The sequence below is a fragment of the Panthera onca genome, chromosome A3 (genome assembly GCF_046562875.1).
Source record: "Panthera onca isolate mPanOnc1 chromosome A3, mPanOnc1 haplotype 2, whole genome shotgun sequence".
Lineage (NCBI taxonomy): Eukaryota > Metazoa > Chordata > Mammalia > Carnivora > Felidae > Panthera > Panthera onca.
This window is the reverse complement of record NC_138341.1, coordinates 50102576-50119801: the sequence shown is the minus strand read 5'-3', so window position 1 is coordinate 50119801 and position 17226 is coordinate 50102576. Positions and strand designations below refer to the sequence as shown.

Below are 17226 nucleotides of genomic sequence, written 5' to 3'. Positions count from 1 at the left end.
CCTCGTGTGAAAACGTGAATTTTGTTTCAGGCATTGTCCTTGGTAACTACCAAATACCATGCTTGGTTGTTTTGTGGATTGGGCTGGCATGAAAAATAATTCCAAAAATGCTTGAATTTGCCCAGTGTCGCTGATTAGTGTTGCCTTAGGAAAGGAAATCCAGTATTAGCCCCAACAAGGGGAAGAAACTGCAACATTTTCTCTCTAGTCAAATGCATAAGGTATATACATAGCATACTTACCAAAGAAAAGGACTAATTTCTAATCAGCAACAGGCTAGAATGTTATTAATCCCATATAGGTTGCTTTGGTCCAAAGCCTTCACACTTACCTTTGGAGCCAGTTTATGGGTCCCAGTAGAGAGCCAAGCTCTGTTTACCGTTCAACAGCAATATGTTGAACATCTGGGTCCCAGGCACTGGGCAGGGTGCTGGGAATACACTGGGTAGCAAATAGGCACACGTGTACTTTAAGAGTGACCTCTTCACTTAAAGAAATGTCTTCTCTAGGTTTGAATGCCATCTTAATCATCAGGTTTGGTTCTGAAAGATATTTTTGACTGCTTTCTAAAATTAAGCTCCTCTCCAAAGGATAGAGAATGAATTCACTGATTGAAACTACCCAGAAAAAAAATGTAGCTTAGACAAAGGCAATCTCAAAAGAGGAATTCCCAAGACATTTTAAGCAATGGCCACGCAACCTCCCAAGGAGACGGTTAAATAAGAAACATGTATTGGGAAGCGGTATTTATTTAAAATGCAAAGGCACATTTTCATGAGAACAAGGTTTTGGCTTCTGGAAGCCAGCCACCTCTCAAAGCAAGATGACCAAATGGTCTGAACCAACTCAGATCTATTGGTTGCTGTCTACTGGCCATGAGCCCTTAGGCTAAGACTGTCCCGGGCATCCACATCTGACAGCACCTGCCTGCGGAATCTCCAAATCAAGGCAAATTACAAGACTGACAGAGCTTAGAAACAAACCCGCTTATTTACACGGGTTCCCCTGTTGCCAAGGATATTTCATTGATCAAAGATAAGTGTTATCATTTGAGTTTCCAGGTTCTCACAAAGAGCTCATTCTATATGTTTTCTATTTTATACAGACCTTTCTCATTTACCCTCTCCCTCGAGGCCATACCCCGACTCTTGTGGTAGGCATTAAAAATTCCCACTGTATGGACAGACAAACTAAGGTTTGGTTAAATGGCTTGCCAAAAGCCTACAGCTACAGTGGGCCACTGATGGGGCTTGAGACCGGGTCTTGCAGTTCCTCCTCCATCAGACACAGAGTTTAGACTCCTGCAGAAACGTGTGATGGCTTGTGCAAGCAGTGGTTCCCAGCCTGGCCAAACATTAGACCTCGCCCAGGTGTGGCTAGATGTTGCCAAGGACATGAGGCTTGGAGTCCCCACCCAGCTCCATTCGAGGAGAATCTCTGGGTGTGGGGCCTGGGCACCAGTATTCCTGGAGTTCTCCAGGTGGCTGCAATGGGCAAAACTGAAATCATTCTGTTAGTAAGCCAGATCTGCTTCCTTCTTTCTCAAGGACCCGCTTTCCAGTTGTCTTTTTTCAATAATAATGTTCTATTTCTCAAGTGTAGGAATAATACTTATTTGTAGAAATTTTAGAAGAAAGGTAGGGCGAAGAAAAAAATCGCCAAGAGATCCATTGTTAATATTTTGATGTATTCTCCTCTAATCTTTGTACATATCTACTTACAAATTTTGGTAATATATACTAATATTTTCTTTTGATTGCATATGGTAAATAGTTTCCAATGTTGCCAAATAGTTTTCAAAAACACTATTTTAATGTGAAAGCAGACAAGATTTTTAAATATACTGTCCCCAACATTAATAGTGATTAACATTGGACTAAATAAATAAACACTTAAGAAAATAAAATAAAATCAGTAAAATCATTATAATGGCTGCATAATAATTTAATGGGCTCACCTCCTATAAATCAATCAATCTTTAATATAGGACACTTAGATTGTTTCTAGTTTTCTGTTGTTATAAGTAAGTCTTCTATGAAGATCCTTGTACCTACATTTCTGTGCACCACTTTCTTAGAAGTGAAATTAATGAGCTGGAGGGTATAAACCTTATGAAGTTTGTTGATAAACATTGCTGAATTGCTTCCCAAAAGGGTACATGAATTTCTGGTCCCCTCGGTGTAAAGAGAATTGGGAAAGAGAATTGTTACAGTCTTTGCAAAATTAAGTATTTTCATTCTGTGATCCGTCAGTTTGCTATGATTATTAATGAGGCTGGACTTTTTATATCTTTATTGGTCATTTGTATTTCTTCTTTTGTGAATGTTCATGTCCTTTGCCTTCCCCTGCCTTTTGGGTGTTTATCTTTTTTCTCACATATGAAGCATACTAAGTATATAACACTTTTCCATTCATTTGTTTTGTAAATGTTTTCCCTAAATTTATCATTTAATTTGGGTTGTTGACATACACAAGAGCTTATTGATTTTATGCTCAGAAATACCTTTAGACTGTTTGATCAGGTAAATAGTTACCAACAGTTTCTTCTACAAGTCTCAATGAATAAAAGCCTGCTTACATAGGAGCAGTTTTTCTGGTTAAGCAGGATTTTATTGGTCTGGACTAAGAAAACCAGTCCATCTCCTACAGGAACCTGACTTGAAATGATCAAAACTATAATATTTTTTAGTTTACATTCTTTGAACTACCCCACTGGATACATGATAATGTAAAAAACATGTTGGTTGTTCCCATCTTTGTAGGGCAAAACATTTAAATTTTTTTAATGTTTATTTATTTGAGAGAGACAGAGAGAGCCAGAGACAGAGCACAAGCAGGGGAGGGGTAGAGAGAAAGGGAGACACAGAATCTGAAGCAGGCTCCAGGCTCTGAGCTGTTGGCACAGAGCCGGACGTGGGGGTCGAACCCGCAAACTGCGAGATCATGACCTGTAGTTGGAGGTTTAACCTACTGAGCCACCCAGGTGCCTCAGTAGGTCAAAATATTTAAAAGCAAACAGTATGCATAGCCTCTCGCAAAAGACTGCCCCACCCACAAATTAACAAAGTCTGCTTTCTCTCTGATTTCAGAAATCGGGTAGGTTTTAGGAGGGTACCACTGGGCCCTAGGTGGAGACTTTCTTTCAACCCAAGCCTCTCCTAGTCTCCCGCCTTGGGGACAGACAGACTCTAAACCTGAGCAGGGTTGCTCTGGAATGTAGTATCTGGTAGATACTTACACTAAAAAATTTTATGTTGCTTCTCTGACCTTCAAACTTAACTTGGATGCCCTGTATTTTTGTTTGCTAAATCTGACATCCCTGATCCTGAGGTTTCCTTTCAGTGGTGATGTTGGGGTCTGCGTCCCAGGCGTGCCCACAGGAAGCAGTACACAGACGTCGCACAACTGGTAGATCACATAAAGGTGTTTACCTGCCTCCCTCCAAAGAGGCTCTCATGGCCAAGGGGCAGCCTCTTCCCTGGGCCCCAGGGATACTTTCTAAGAAACCCACTGCATTGACTTTTCTATAGCAATCAGCAGGTACTTAGAAACCTAAGCTCTTCACCCAAGACTTGTGGGCTGCTCCCAGGCTTCCTGCACGTCATGGTTCCTCTTCCTCCTTTTTCTAGCAGCTGTGAGGTTCTTCTTGGGCTGGTGGATCCAGGCAGGCCCAGGTAAGTGCCCATCATTGCCTCACTCAGGTGTCCTTAGCCCACTACACGTTTTTGTTTGAGTGGCCAATCTGTTCCCTGTGGCCTCTTTCTGCCTTGACACCTATTTTCTGTCTTGTGGACTCTTGCTTCACTATAAATAATTAGATTGCTTTCCAAAAGTCGGATGCTCAAATTCATGTTTTATTGTGGTTTGAAGTGGCCAAATGACAGGTGGATGTGGGTCATGGCCTAGTCATGCCTCCATTAGGACAACCCTAAAGAATGGCAAGAAGAGGGAGGCATCAGCTCATACCCCCTCCCTGGCTTAGCAGATAAATAGTACAGTGTTGGCAATCCAGAATACTTCCCCAGGAACAGTGCCAGAGTGACCTCGAGTGACTCAGTCCGTTAGTGCAGGTGTTCCCAAGATCGCCTCTCCCGCTCCATGGGGCACGGCTGCGTCCTTTTTACCTCTGGCCCATTTATCTCCAAAGGCTTCTAACGCAGAGCTTCTCAATTTTGAGGGTGCCTAGGAATCACCTGGAAGTCTTGTTAGAGTGCAGACGCTGAATGAGCAGCGCTGGGGCCTACTGAGAGTCTGCCCTCTTGACAAACTCATCGCACCGCTGCTGTAGGTCCACGGATCACACTTTGGCAAGCGTCTGAAGCTTTTCCTGATTGGCTGCAGGATGGCCCAGGCGCCTGGTCTTTTCAATTCCAGGGCTTTGGCGAAACCGCCAGGCCCAGGAGGTCGGAATCCAGGGCAATGTGATCCACGTCTGTGAGAAAGGCAACCGCAGGGAGAGGGCAAGGAGGTAAGCGGGAGTGAGAGCCGGGGAGCCGCGGGAAGCCTGAGAGAGGGGACAAGTTCTGGACAGTTTAGAGTGGAGGTGGCAGGCCCTAGGGCTGCTTGAATATGTAGGGAAGGAGGTGTTTGGAGAGCTGTCGTCTCCAGCTGGGGAGGCTGAGGAAGGTCTCCTGCTCCGTGCCAAGCCGGGTGCCTGGGCACCTACACATCATTGCCTCCATTCTCTTAGGTAATGCATAATATCCTTACTGATTATTGTATAAATTTTAACTTTGGTTGCCATGGCTATTTATAGTTAAAATATTGTAAGACCCTTTCCCTGTGAAGGGGGCAGAGGAATCAGGGGATGGGATGGCTTAGAAGGAGGAGACCATCTGAGCGTCTGCTACATACAAGGTCCGAGATAGGACATTGCCACAGTGTGGCTCATTTGATGCTCTGCAAAGGAACCTGCAAAGGAGCTAGCATAAGTCCCATTTTTACAGATGAGAAGGAGGCTGGGTGAGGGAAATCACCTTGCCCACAGTCACAAACCAGAACCTAGAGGAGTGGAAATGGAGCCCAGGCACCCGGAGGGAACATCTCAGTGTTTGGGGAAAGGGAAGGTTTTGTGTGTGTGGGGGGGGGGGGGGGGGGGAGGGTGCACAATGGCCAAATGGAATGATGGGGGCTCTGAGGCTTGGTCCCCTTGCACTGCACAGTTCCCGCAAATGGGGCTTGACCCTCACCCACAAAGGATATGGGGAAGGGGGAGCCTCGATAAGGAAAGGGGTGATCTCCAGTTCAGGTCTCAGGACAGCGAGCAGGCTCCTGTCCAGCAGAGATGGAATGGGAACAACATATGGAAACAAGATAATGGGACAAACAGGGTGATGATGAAGAAACCTTTTAGGGATGCTCAGCTCTTTTTAGGAAGCCTCTGCATCACTCTGGCTGGATTCTTAAGATTTGTAGCTCAGGAATTTCATGATTTTTATACTGCACATATTTTCTGTGGTCTCATCTCCCCAACTCTACATGGTTTTGTTTGTTTGTTTGTTTTTGTTTTTTACTAAGTCCTTTTAAAAAGGCTGACCTTGTTGGAGGATTTGATGTTTAAGTTTAACCAGGAGGTAGATAATAAGATCTTGGTCCAGCCAATTTCCCCCACCCCTGAACCTCAAGTCCCCATATATATGCTGCTTCTTGGGTCTCTGGGCATGTCCCACATGTGCCTCAAATGGACATGTCCTTGCTGACTTCATTCAGCCACCTGCTCTTCCTCTGGGCCCCTTGGTGCTACCATCCACCCTGTTGCTCTTCCAGAAACCTCCTCTGTGTGCCCTCATATAATTGATCCCTATCCTGTTGACGTGAGTCACTAAATCTGTCTCCAATACATCTCTGCATCCCCAGCCCACAACCCTAATGGAGACCACCATGATTTTTTTTCTCACCTGGGTTTCTGCAACAGCCTTCCAGCTGGTTTCTCTGCTTCCATGCTGAGACTCTAATACATCCCCCATACCGCAGCCAGCACTGAGCAAGATGTGGTCCCTGTCCACAGCACAGTAGATGGGACAAATCTACTAAATCTACTAATGATGTAATTGGCAGGTTCAGTCTTGAGAGACCATCAAAGGCTTCCTGGGGTGTCACCCGAGTTTAGCCAGGAAGGATGAGTGGGAGTGAAATGGCAAGAAGGCAGGAAATGCTTCTGCTGAAGCTGTGGTGTTTCAGAACTTTCCTTTAGCTGTCAGGCCCCTGGTGACACATATACCCCAAGTCCTTTCCTCTGCTGGATTCTGTCTCAATTTACAAATTAATGTCTACTGAGTTTGCCCCACTGCCACTCATCCCTTCCACCAGGCTTCCCTCGGGTCAGATTTCTTCCACCCTGGTCTAAATTTCTGAATCTAGTTCTCTAGTGGGAGGAATGACAACCAATCGACTGGGAATTTCAAGTATATGTCCCCAGGAGGCAGAAGCCTCCATGCCTGCCCTCATGAAATGGACAGAACTGATCGCATTTACACCTACCTTAGAGACCCCACATCCCCGTCACATGCACACACTATTCCCTGTGTGTTAGTTATGAGTGCTGCTAACCAAGTACTTTTGCTTCTGCTTCCAGGCACATGGCAGCATTGTACCTACTGCACTTCCCCAACCCCTCATGACTTGCTTTGGCCCGTGAAATGAATGCAGAAGTGACTTGTATTACTTCCAGATGAACACTTGGAGAATTAGTGCTTGATTTGCCCCGTCCTCGCTTCCTGCCTTCAGGGTCGAGGAGGCAGCATGTCCAGTTCCAGCTGCCTGCGCCCCTGGGTGGCTGTGGGAAACAGAGCTCCTCTTGACCCACAATGGACACATTTCATGATCGAGGAATAAACTTTTATGTCAAACCACTGTGATCTGGGGATTATTTGTTATTACATCAAAGCCAAACTGACCCTGACTGATACATCCCATCAAATCAAGGTCTGGGTCGGGGAGCACCGAGGTCTTTATCCCTGTTGGGTATTCAACAACCTGAGTCTCAGAGCCAAAGTTCCCACCCTTCTGCCCAGCCCCCTTAAGTTGGAAGATTTCCAGGTTATTTCATCTCTTTGCCATCATGATGAGGATCCATGCATTCTCCTTGCGAGTTATTTAGTCTATTTGATTCCACCTAAATTCAAAATGAAGTCACAGAAATAAAACGTGAAAGCATTTGCTGAGCTACTCAAAAACCTAGTCTAGATATCCTACACATGTCACACTGACCCATGCATGTCCAAAGCAATCCAGTAATGCATCTCCCTTGCCCCAAGAGCAAAATGCCAGCGTCTGCCCCATATCAGCCCTGGCACTGGTAGGCTAATTTCAGAGGCCCTCGATCGTAGGCCCAGTTCTGCCACTTAGTAGTGAATGACCTTGGACAAATTACCTCTCTGAGTCCCAGTTCCCTTATCTGTAAAATGGTGATAATAATAAAAGCTGTGTCACAGAAAGAAAAGGAAAGTAACATTTGCATTTGGCGTATTAGCCACTCTGCCGACAGAACCATAATGTACGTGAAAGTGCTTTGAAAAGGGAAAGCTCTATGCAAACATTAGCTGATAATATTTTTAACCAATACATGACCAAAGAAGAAACACATCCCAAAGCAAATAAACTTCCTTTAATCTTCAAAACCAAGCCCAGGCGTGGATGGACGTGGCTGTGTATTTACAGTTCTGCAAAAGGTTCCGCAGTACGAAGCTGCTTCTTCAAGTAGGGCAAATTGCTTATTAGCTAAAGAGAAGGAGCAGGATCAAACATCTCAGAGGAGGTTAGTCACATGCGATCATTTACAGGTTCGGCAAACGACCAACAAGCAGCGTTGATTCCACCAAGTGACTTCCAGAAGAACTACGCGGGCACTTCCAACTCAACTTCCTGTGCTCGTTGCCCGCCCGCTCGTGCTGAATCGACCGCAGTTCCTCAGTGGAGCTGGAAGTCCTTATTTCCCAGCCCCACCTCCATCCCCAAAGGGAAACGCCCCCTGCCAACCTCGCAGTGCTGGCCGTCCACTGGGCTTGTTTCCTTCGCGACGGGATTTCCCTTTCTAACCCTTGGGGCAGCTGCAGCAGCCAGGTCCTGACCTCACCGGAGCAGTGGCCTAAAAAGGCTCAGTCTTCGGTCGCTGCGGGTGGGGCCCGCCACGCTGCTTAATAAAAAGAAGCCTCTCTCGCTCTACCTCCTCTAAGCGCCTCGGGCCTGATCCTGGCCGCCGCCTGGGCGCTGAACTTGCTTCTCAACCGCTTCTACTAGTCCAGTGCTTCCCAAACTTGAGCGTGCATCACCCCAAGGGCTTGTTACAACAGAGCGCCGGCCCCACCTCCAGAGTTTCTGCTAGAGTAGGTTTGGGGTGGGGCCCCAGAGCTTGCATTTCTAACAAGTTCCCAGGTGTTGGTGATACTGCATCTGGGGACCACAGTTAGCCAACCACTGCCTCTAGCTCAATGCTTCTGCCAGAGAGAGAGGCGCCCGCTGGGCACCTCCGCCACCGTCCCAGCTGCTCTCCCGCCCTGCGTGCTGTGTGAGGAAGGAACAACCCCGGCAGCACAGGGGGCTGCAGACCCGACACGGCAGGCTGGAAAAAACCAAACCAAACAAAAACCCTGGAAGCCTGTGGGTCTTCGGTGTCACCGGGATGTCATTGATCAGGTTCTACTGACCTCATTTCTTCATTCAGCACATATTGATTGAATGCTAAGTCTAGGGTTACGAAGATGAAAAGACAAGGTCCCAGCCCTCCAGGAGCTCATAGTAACAGGGAGGGAAATGTGCAAACAATTACAATGCTGATAAGATAACTGTTGTAAGGGGGGGGGGGGGCATCAAACTTCTGTGGGGAGTAGGTGGAGCTCTGGAATCTGAGGAGCTGGGAAAAGTTTCATGGAAGAAATGGCATTTATGCCCAGACCTGCAGGATGGGTGGGAATTTGGCAGGTAGAAGGAGTAGCTGGAACCCTGGGGGTGGGGGTGGGGGTGGGGGGAGTGGGAAGGGGTTTCCCCAGGCACAGGGAATGAGCAAACAGAGACTGTCCAAGTGCAGGGTTCCAGAGGGAGAAGCAGTCCGGAAAATGACTGGCAGGTGTTGGGCTGGGCCTGGTTTCCCTCCCACCTCTCTGGCTGCTCCTTCTCAGTCTCTTTTGCTGATCCCCTGTCAACTGCTCTTCCTCATGAGCTGGTGTTCCCTGGGGCTCTGTCCTGGCTGCCTTTTCCTCCCACTTTCCCTGTCCACTACCGATGAGCTCCTCCACACCTGAGGCCTCACTTACACTCTACTCAGCAATGGGGTTCACGTGTGTGTGTGTTTCCAGCCCAGGCCTCACCCCCTCAGCTCCAAGTGGATGGCTCCAGGTATCTTTCCTTCCATACTCTGTATTGGTGAATGGCACCAGCATTCATCCAGTTAACTAAGCCAGAGGACTTTGTGAAACAACCCTCTCAGGTAGCTGGTGAAGAGTTATTTGGCACAGTAAATTGCTCAGAATACAGAAAGATGCCAGGCTCAAATTCTGAGTCTGCCATTTTTTTAAGTTTATTTATTTTAAGAGAAAGAGAGAGAGGGAGAGAGGGAGGGGCAGAGAGAGAGGGGAGAGAGAATCCCAAGCAGGCTCCGTGCTGTCAGTGCAGGTCCCAACTCGGGGCTCGATCTGGGGAGCCGTGAGACAAAATCAAGAGTCGGATGCCCAACCAACTGAGCCACCCAGACACCCCCGGAATCTACCATTTACTAGCTGAGTGACCTTGGGCAAGTTACTTAATCTCTGTTTCTTTATCTGTAAAATGAGTTTAATGATAATACCTAGTTCACAAGGTTGTTCTATGGATGAAACAATAACAGTTGTCATTTATTATTCCCTATGAAGAAACAAAAAAACTAACTGATCACAAGTAGTGCTGTCCAGAAAGCCCTAGGCCAAGTACTTTACTTGGATTGTCTCAGAAATGGTGAGTACCTTGTCCAAGGTCACTCTGCTAGCAAATGGCACAGCCAGGTCTGGAACCCAGAATTCTCTGTCCCTAAGCCACCTTCTTCAACCCAATTGTCACACGGTCTGTCTGGAGATTGTATAACAAATGGGGAAATGCTCATGTTATAACGTTAGTGAAAAGAGGGCAGAAAATTGTGTAATCAGTGTGCATACAACTGTTATAAAATTTAAAAAAGGAAACCGATCTACAAATAGAAAAGGCTAGAAAGAATTATAGAGAATGGTTAAACGTGGTTGTATTTTGGTGATGTCTGTCTTCTAATTCTCTGTATTTTCTACATTTTCTTTAATATATATAGTTTTATTAAAACAAAATTACTTAAAACATTAAACATTCATTACAGTGACAATTGCAAGTCCACAACCTGTTCTCATGTTTGATTGAAAATTACACTAAGTATCTCTTCTCAGTTCTAGACTTACTTCCCTGAACAGAAACTCTTTAGTCCTCTGTAACACGGGAGTAGGAAGTAGGTATTGCAGCCATATTCCCCACCCACCCACAACTGACAACCTGGCCACTGGAGCAGACTGTCAAAATAGGGCCTGGGAGGAGGAGGGAAGTTCCAGGCAGAACCCCGGCTTCTCCTACCGCCTAGGGCTTTCTGGACAGCGCTACTTGAGATCAGTTACTTTTTTTGTTTCTTCTAAATAGCCGGCCGAATGCTCTTTTTCCAGTTCTGGCTGAGTTGTTAGCTTCAGCCGGGCAGGGATGCCTGCCAGGTACCTGGCTCTGTGAGCACCGCCCAAACTGGTCAGGCCAGTCCGCCCCATGGCTGTTTCTGCCAGAACTTGCCCGCGCGCGCGAGTGTGTGTGTGTGTGTGTGTATGTGTGTGTGTGTGTATGTTAGAGACCCACCCTTCTCTCCAGCAACCCAGGTAGGTGGAAGGCAGCTGCGGGCACCAGCCTGGCAGTCAGGCCAGATGGGTGGAGCTGAATTAATCTAACCTGGAATTTCAACTTGGCCTGCACAACAGGTGAGGGGAAAAAAAAAAAAAAAGCAGCAGAGTGAACGGGCAGTTTGGCAACTTGGAAATATTCTTGTGCCTTGTCCCTTGTCCCCTGCCTGGAAAATAGCCCGGGGTGACTTCTCAAAGTGTCTGCACCGGGTAATGGGGCTTGGTTGCACCACGGCCCCCTTCATAGGCTCTCCGAGCCCCTCCTGAACGCTGTCCTCCTCCGTTACCCTCCGCGACGCGCCCGTTCCCCCTCCTCTGGGAGGCAGGGCGGGGGTATCGGATTAGTCTTTGTTTTCGACGCGAAAGAGCCGAGCGCGGCGCGGGGGAGGCTCGCGATGGCAGGGCCCTGGGGTCCGCCTGAGTACGGCGCTCGGCCGTGACCCCTGCGAGGGCGTCCCGTAGCCGGCCCGCAGCCTCTGCCCCCGGGTACCCTTTCCTTGCCGGCCAGGCTGACTCGGTACGCAAACGCGCGACGTCCCCCATTGTCCTGCCTCGGAATGAGCGAGCGGCAGCAGGGAGAGGGGGGTCAGTCAGGCCCGGAGCTCAGGGCCCCCGGGGGCTCCGGGGCCGTCCCAGACCTCTCGGGCCCGCAGGGAGCGGCAGGAAGTGGGGACACCGGGGCCGGCTCGGCCGAGGGCCTAGGCTAGGAGGTCCGCGTGCCCCACCCCGTGCGGCCCGCCTGGGCTGCAGAAGCGCGGGAGGGCGGGGGCCACTAGCCTGAAGGGGGCGGCAGGGTCCTGGGAGGGCCGACGCGGGGGTGGGGAGGTACTGCAGGTGCAAAGGCGCGGCGGCCGAGCCGGGCCCGGCCGCCACCCGCTCGCAGGCTGCTCGCTCCGTCCCCTCCCCCTCCGCGGGAACTCCCCCCTCGCGCAGCCCCCGGCCCGGTGGAGGGGGCGGCGGGGCCGGCGGGGCTCGGCGGGGCCGCACGTGCGCGCCCTCCCGGGCGGGGGAGTCCCCGGGCGAGCACGTGCCGCGGCGCGCGGGGGGCGGGGAGTCCCGCGGACGCCTTCATTGCTGCTGCTGCCGCCGCGGCCGCCGCTGCCTCTTCCTTCCTCCTGCGCCGTCCCCTCCTCGGCCCGGGCGGGGGGCTCCGCGCGCCCAGCTCGGCCCGGCCAGGCGCTCCGTGAGGCGGGCGCCCCAGGCGGCGGCGGCGGCCGCGACGGTGGTGGCGGCGGCAGCGCGGGCCGGGAAACTTTGCCCCTTTGTGCGCTCCGCCCCGGAGGCGGCGGGCAGGTCGGTGCAGTCGGTGCCTTTCCGGCTCCGGGGTGGGGGAGGGGAGGCGTGGGGGGCCCGGCCCGGGGGGGGGGGGTGTGGGGGAATGGGGGAGGGGACGGCCCGGGGGCCGGCCGGGGGGGCCGCTACTTTGTTGCGGGGGACGGGGCGGGGGTGCTACGGGTCACAGTGTAGCGGAGCCGGGCGGGGGCGGCGGGGCGGGGCGGGGGCTGCGGAGCCGCCAGAGCCGAGCGGCCGAGGCCCCAGAACAAAGGAGCCCGAGCGGCGGCGCGCGCGCGGCCCGGCCCGAGCTGGAGCGCGCCCCCCTCCCCGCGCCCCCTAGTCGGAGCGGGCCGCACTCCCCAGTCTGGCCGGCGGGCGGGGGGCGCGGTGGGGCGGCCGGCGCGGGCTACCCCGGGCGCGCCCCTGTCCAGGCCGCTTCCGTGCCGGGGGCGCTCGGGCAGCCCCGCCGAGTGAAGCTCTCAGCAAACTTTATTTTGAAAGCTCTGCTCCCTTGGGGAGGCCCTAGCGACCTCCAGTGAGGGGTGTGTGTGGGAATTTTGGTGAAACTCTCCCAAGCCCGTGGGGGTGGGGCAGAGGACAACTTTATTAGACATCTCACCTTGACCACCCCTTTAAATTCGTTGAGCAGGTTCCCTCAGCACCCCATCAGGCGCTAGGCCTCCTCCCCCAGGCAGGGAGCGGGTGCTGGTGCGCCCTGCCAGAGGTTCTGGCAGGACTTCATTTGAGCAAGCCCTTTCTCTTCCCCCATTTTCTCTCCTTCCAGAAGCAGGAAGAGGTAACATGTGAAAGTTGTCCCTGAGCCTCAAGTGATGCGCTTCCTCTTTCTGTCTCTCTTTTAGGCAGCGCTGCCTTCTCCATCATCCTGACCCCAGAGGACAATTACCAGGAGGAGAAACTCCTCACCCTGCCCAGCCCCCACCACACACTCACCTGCTCACCTCATGCCTGGGTCCAGGGTGGGTGAGGGTGAAGAACCCACCCAGTCAAGATGATCCCTTCTCTGGGGACCGCTGCTGGTGTCCTGCCCCAGATCCTGGGCCCCAGCAGTTGGGAGAGTGGCCCCCAGCTGAGCCCTATCAGACTGCTGCAGAGGAGGTGAAGAGGGGTTGAGAAGAGGCGCCCATCCTGGAGTCTGGAGCTACTTGCCTTCACCCGCGTACACTCTTGACTGTTTTAGGAAAGAAGGACCTGGTGGTGGCCTTTGCAGGCAGGCAGGAAGCTGGACTGTGGCTTTACTCTGGCACCTATGCCCCTACCTCTGGCAGCGTCATGAGCCAGTTTCAGGTGCCCCTGGCAGTCCAACCGGACCTGCCAGGTCTTTATGACTTCCCTCAGGGCCAGGTGATGGTAGGGGGTTTCCAGGGACCTGGGCTCCCCATGGCCGGGAGTGAACCCCAACTCCGAGGGGGTGGAGATGGGCGAAAGAAACGAAAACGGTGTGGTACTTGTGAGCCGTGCCGGCGGCTGGAAAACTGCGGGGCTTGCACCAGCTGCACCAACCGCCGCACGCACCAGATCTGCAAACTGCGCAAGTGTGAGGTGCTGAAGAAAAAAGTGGGGCTTCTCAAGGAGGTAAGCTGGCCCTTGTTTGGCTACCCTGCCCTTGCCGTGAGGGTGCTGTCCTCACAGGGTCTTGCTGAAGACGGTTAAGCCCAGTCTACCATTCTGATCCTTTTGGCCTAACTTTCACTGGGGCCGTGTGTGGGAGCTGTCTTGCTGACAGTTTGTAAGAGAGTAACCACGGAGCGGGGGTCTCCAGCTAGCACGCTCCTCTCTGATGTTTGCATTTGATGGAGGACATACCCAGCCTTATTTCTAGAAGTTGTTTTGTGTGTGTGTGTGTGTGTGTGTCCTACTTGAAGCCTCAGATGTATTTCAAGGTCACACCAATGCTTGGGTGGCATGGGAGTGATGGTGTCAGGTAAGGGGTGGATTTGGAAAGAAAGATTTGGAGTGACAGGGTGCTTTTGTGCTGCCCTGATGAATGGGATGTTTTGTTTTTCCTAAACCTTTTCTCGAGTACCACCGTTTTTTTCAGAAAGCAGGAGAGCCTATTAGAACTTGAAATTTAATGACAACCCATGATTTGGGTTTCCCTACTGGACTGAGGACTTCTTGGGGTCTAAGACTTTTCTTTATCTCTGTGTTCTCAGGACCTGGCTCAGTTCCTTGATGTGTAGTCGGCACTCAGATACTAATTGAATGAATGAATGATGTGCTTTTGAGACACTGTCCAGCCCGGGGAAGAGTACTGCCTTCATTTGGAATAGGGGGATGGAGGGAGGAAAGGAGGAGTGGGGACGAAATGAAAGGGCGAAGCAGAGAGGTAGTGACCCTGCACTGGCCATCGTTCCCTTCTATTCTGGTGGCTGGCTGCCAGCACGAGGTTGGTGGCAGCCTCCATAGCGCAGAGTTGGCAGAAGTAGGGCCGAGCGAAGTTGAGCAGCTCGGGAGAGCGGTGTAGCGGCTTGAGGTCGCTCCAGGCAGCGGAACTGGCGCTGGACAGAGCCGGAGGCCTGCGCTGTCTGTAGGGCTCCTGTGCTCCGCCACTGATTTGTCCAAGGGCTCAGACAACTCAGGCCCCCTCTCCGGGGTTGTCTTCTCCCCGGGGAAATGGAGGGGTTGTGCTTGATGGCCTTTGAAGCCCTTTCCAGCTGGGCTGGGAGCCGCCGCGCTTCTGAGGGCTAGGGCACCTGTGGCTTCGATGGGCTGGCGGCTGGCGCTCGGGATTTCCCTGTCCGCTGAGCGCCCAGCTGTGCCGTGAGCTTGGTGGGGCTGTGGTCCTGTGGCTGGGAAGAGAGCTCCAAGTGTTGGGGGCAGGGAAGTGGGTGTTGCTGGGATGTCTTCTGCCCCTTTTCACTTTCTCTTGTCCACTCCCTGTGGAAGCTGCATATAGCGGCCCAGGACCACAGACTCTGTGCTCTGTTTCCCTGGTCTCTGATGAAAGCAGACATCTGGATCACATGTGCAGCTCCCCCTCACCCACCCCCCCCAGCTGGGAAACAGTGTCTGGTCCCTGTATGTTGCTGGTGTTGTGGGGAGTTGGCATCCTGCTGGCCCAGGGCCCTGTGGGTCACTTCTGAAAGGGAGCAGGGGAAGAGCAGGGGTAGACTTCACTCCTGGGCATGAGATCTGGTGTTTTGGAGTAAGGAAGAGTTGTTCGGTCTACTTTTAAAGCTTGGTTCCTCTGCTTGCTTCCTTGAGGCGTCCATCCCATCTTGCCACCCTCTTTGTTTCACTCCACTCTTCCCGTGATCAAACCCGAGGAGTAGGGGGGCTGAGCTTTCTGAACTGGGTGTTCCTGGAACTAGAGGACATGGTGAACTGTGTTTAAGATTTTCTTATGGCACTGATGTGCACATCTGAGTGAAAGGGGCAGGGAGTGAGGCCAGTGTCCTGTCATCCTCCTGCATAAGCTGCTGACCTGGGCTGCTTGGTGATCATGGTTAAGATACAGGGATCTGGGTTGGCTGAGGCTTAGACACAGCCCTGCTGAGAGATCCATATCCATGTAGAGCTCGTCGGTGATGGCTGCCCATCTCAGCCACCAGGGTCTGTGGCTGGTGGCCCGTGGTGTCCCAAGACAGAAGGACTACACACTGGTGTATAGACCAGCGCTGGCCCGCAACAAAGTTCTTTGGTTTCTAGAGAAACCGTGGAAAGGGGACGATGAAGTGAACTTTTTTCTTAAAACTATTTTTGACTTGTTTTAAGGATAGGGCCTTTCTAACTGATGCTCAAAATGCAGTATCTTTTACAATTCAAAGGTGTTGGTAGAAAGTAAATCTATTTTTTTTTTAAATCTTTACTTGGTAAAATATAAAATGGTAACTAGTGTCTACATCCACAACTTTTTTTATTGGTCCGTGAAAGCCGAAAGCAGGGGAACCACTGTCCAGGCTACACTGCATTTAATGAATGTATCTCTGGCGTAGTCGCGGAGCCAAGAAACGCCCCGAGAGGCTCTGCCTGAGTGAGTCCAAGAGAACCAGCCCCAGGGGGACTGCTGGGACCTTAACCAGTAGATCAGAGCAGCCATGTCACCATGTCACAGGAGAGTCCCAGGACTGGGGAGGTTGGGAAAAGGGGAGACATGTTACTGGCATCAGAGTGGGTTTTTTTTTTTTCCCCCGGCTCAGGTATAGGACTTTAGAATTTGGCCCCGATTCTTCAGGTGGGACAAGACACAGCATCCAGGAGTCTCCTCAGAACCAGTCCATCTCCTTGCATCCCTGCTCCCTGGCATTTCCTCTTCTAGGCACCTTTTCCCTCCAGCCCGTCTCCACCTCCCCCTGCTTTTTTGAGCTGACAACTGCTTTGTGTCATTCTGTAAGGGGGAACGTTATCTTGGATTTCTCTGCTCCTCACTCTTTTTTGCAGCGTGTGTGTGAAGGGGGAGGTGCTGTGGAGCCCCTTCACTCAGAAAAGAAGTTCAGCATTTTCAGACTAGAAACAGTTCCCAGGGAAGGGCCCTCCCACCAGAACCAGGTGACTGCTTCTCTGGGACCAAAAGTGAGGTAAACACCTTCAAGTGGTTTATTCCTGTACCGTGGTCTTCCTTTCTAGTGGCAGGAAGAATTTAGATCCTAGGCTGATGTCTGAGACTGTTAGACTTCACATTCTTTTCACCTGAGTGGTGGCTTGTAGCACAAAGAAGATGTCTAATTAGAAGATAGGACGTGGTGGGGATGGAGACAAAGTAGGCCTCAGACCCCAAAGTAAGCCTTGTGCTGCTTACTGTCTTGAGCGTTGGTTTCTCATTTGTCAGATGGGGTAACTTTTCTCTGCAGGGTTGTTGTGAGGATTAATGGAGATTAAAATATGCATAGTGTCTGGCACATAGTAGGTAATCAAAAGGCAGTGACAACACATTCCTAGAACATCTAGGGAAGATGGCTGGGAATTAGCCTCAACTCTGCGGGGGTGGAGACGGGTGAAGAAACAGAAACAGTGTGGTACCTTCACACATAAATGATTGTGCATTCATCTCTAAGTCGTAATTGTAAAGATATAATACAAATTAGGTGTTTATCTCAAGACATCTACTAGCTTGCTTATA

General features: G+C 51.2%; 1 protein-coding gene across 4 annotated transcripts in view; it reads left to right on the top strand.

Moving 5' to 3' along the window:
- The first annotated feature begins 10831 nt into the window (after positions 1-10831).
- TET3 (tet methylcytosine dioxygenase 3) overlaps positions 10832-17226 on the top strand; it is a 105817-nt gene continuing 99422 nt past the window's right edge. Inside the window, exons 1-2 of one of the 4 annotated variants that reach the window (XM_060657371.3) lie at positions 10832-10949; positions 13007-13739. In XM_060657371.3, coding sequence (XP_060513354.3) covers positions 13437-13739 — 303 coding nt within the window. In that variant the 5' untranslated portion in view covers positions 10832-10949; positions 13007-13436. Of the gene's footprint in view, positions 10950-11255; positions 11389-11852; positions 12165-13006; positions 13740-17226 lie in introns of those variants that run through there. The other 3 variants (XM_060657379.3, XM_078444615.2, XM_078444614.2) reach the window with 3 other exon arrangements.